The sequence below is a fragment of the Hippocampus comes genome, unplaced genomic scaffold, assembly GCF_001891065.2.
Source record: "Hippocampus comes isolate QL1 unplaced genomic scaffold, H_comes_QL1_v1.1 scaffold301, whole genome shotgun sequence".
NCBI lineage: Eukaryota > Metazoa > Chordata > Actinopteri > Syngnathiformes > Syngnathidae > Hippocampus > Hippocampus comes.
The window spans coordinates 231,360-233,285 of NW_017805928.1; the positions used below are offsets into that span (position 1 = coordinate 231,360).

General features: G+C 57.7%; 1 protein-coding gene across 1 annotated transcript in view; it reads left to right on the plus strand.

Annotated features, from left to right (window-relative positions):
- Window positions 1-1,926, plus strand: part of kif16ba (kinesin family member 16Ba) — a 16,024-nt gene that overhangs the window by 12,249 nt on the left and 1,849 nt on the right. Inside the window, exons 10-13 of the mRNA XM_019889683.1 lie at window positions 492-557; window positions 1,001-1,060; window positions 1,128-1,247; window positions 1,331-1,382. Coding sequence (XP_019745242.1) covers window positions 492-557; window positions 1,001-1,060; window positions 1,128-1,247; window positions 1,331-1,382 — 298 coding nt within the window. The remainder of the gene's footprint in view (window positions 1-491; window positions 558-1,000; window positions 1,061-1,127; window positions 1,248-1,330; window positions 1,383-1,926) is intronic.

Below are 1,926 nucleotides of genomic sequence, written 5' to 3' on the forward strand. Positions count from 1 at the left end.
TCTCCGCCCTGGGTCAGAATCCGCCGCGCGGGCCGTCTCCCGAGACCGGAACGGCAAAAGCGCAACGACGAAGAGCGAGCGGCGCGCCCAAAGTCAGACCAGCCCGTTTTTTTTTTTGTTTTTGTTCCCGCAGCGGACCTTTGCGGCGACGCCAACGCCAACGGCGGCCAGAAGCGGAAGTCGGTGTTCGTGCCCTACCGAGACTCGGTGTTGACGTGGCTGCTGAAGGACAGCCTGGGCGGCAACTCCAAGACCATCGTGATCGCGAGTACGCAAAGAGCTCCTCGCAACTCTTGACAGACCTCCGACTTCTGTTCAACCGACGACGGATCGTTTTGTTTTGTTTTGGTTGACGTCTGACGACAGGCGCAGTCTGAAAGATGACTGCCACTCGACTGCGTTGAAAAAAAAAAAAACAAACCAAAAAAACCCTTGAACGAAAGGATTCTTTGGTGTTTCGTGCCGAGTCTGCCGCTGCGCTCATCTTTCAGACGGCTCTGCCGGACTCGCCCACCGCGCTCAGCGTGGAGGAGAAGCTGCACCGGAACGAAGCCAAGGTCGGTACACGCCAACGCGATGGATGGCAAAACGATTGACGGCCGTGAACACATTCGAACCCTTTGACGTCTAAAAGCGTCCATTGACGCATAGCCCCCGCCTCCCAATGACGACGTCTAATGGGGGAGGGCGCAAGAAAGTCTGATGCAACTTCTCACCGAAGGAGCGGGCTTGACTGCAATGTGAAATAGTCCAAAAAACGGCCAGCAGGTGGCAGTGGCGCAAAAGTCCATTTGCAATTTCGTTGATAGTTCGATCGTTTTTTTTTGATGTGCCCGAAACTTATTTTCCCCGAAAAAAAATTTTTGGGCGATGTTTTGTCGGAGGAACACATGATTGAGGTATTTGAGCTGTCACAAAAGCAAAATGTTCTCATGCTTTCCCCCCGCGAACAGTTGTTGCGCAATCCCCCAAAAGCAAACGCTGGTCGCCGTGCGCGCAGGTGCTGGCGCTGACCAAGGAGTGGACCAACAAGTGGAACGAGACGCAGAACATCCTCAAGGTACTTTTTGGCGGCGGCGGCGGCGGCGGCGGCACCCGAGCGTGACAAGAGCGACGTGTGCGCCCAGGAGGAGACGCTGGCGCTGCGCAAGGAGGGCATCGGCGTGGTCCTGGACTCGCAGTTGCCGCACCTCCTCGGCATCGACGACGACCCGCTCAGCACCGGCGTCGTCCTCTACCGCCTCAAGGTCTCCAAAGCCGCCGCCCACCGCGCCAACCCTGGCGACGCGCTCGCAACGTCTCCTGTGCTTCTCCGCCGTCCGTCCGTCAGGAGGGACGAACGTCCGTGGGCAGGGAGGACGCCGCCACCGAGCAGGACATCGGTAGACTCCCAAACGCACACTCGCGCCATCGCACCGGAGGCGTGCGGTCAGGGGGAGGCAGGTGAGGCAGAGCCTCACCTCTGAATTCGCATTGCATTGCGCAATCAGACGTGAGGCTCTCGCATTGCATTGCATTGCGCAATCAGAGGTGAGGCAGAGAGGCAGAGAGCCTCACCTCTGATTGCGCAATGCAATGCGCATTCAGAGGTGAGGCAGAGCCTCACCTGTGATTGCGCAATCATCACAAACCGGGTCGATACGTGCGACTGGCTCGTGCTGCGTGCCGTATACATTGTATTTGCATGTCGCAAATATAATGTTTAGCCGATTGAATAAGCTCCCCTTTCTGCTTGATATATTTGTCAATCTGACACCAAAGGAGTCAGCGCCTCACCAAGCACGAACCTCACCGCACGCCACCGCTTGATCACACCATCCAGGTTTTACTGATCTGGCGCTTTCGCGACAGTTGCGGCCGTCACGAGCGAGCGCTTTCAAATCCCCGACGATATCCGTCCCGGGCGGCACGGGGGGGGGGGGGGGG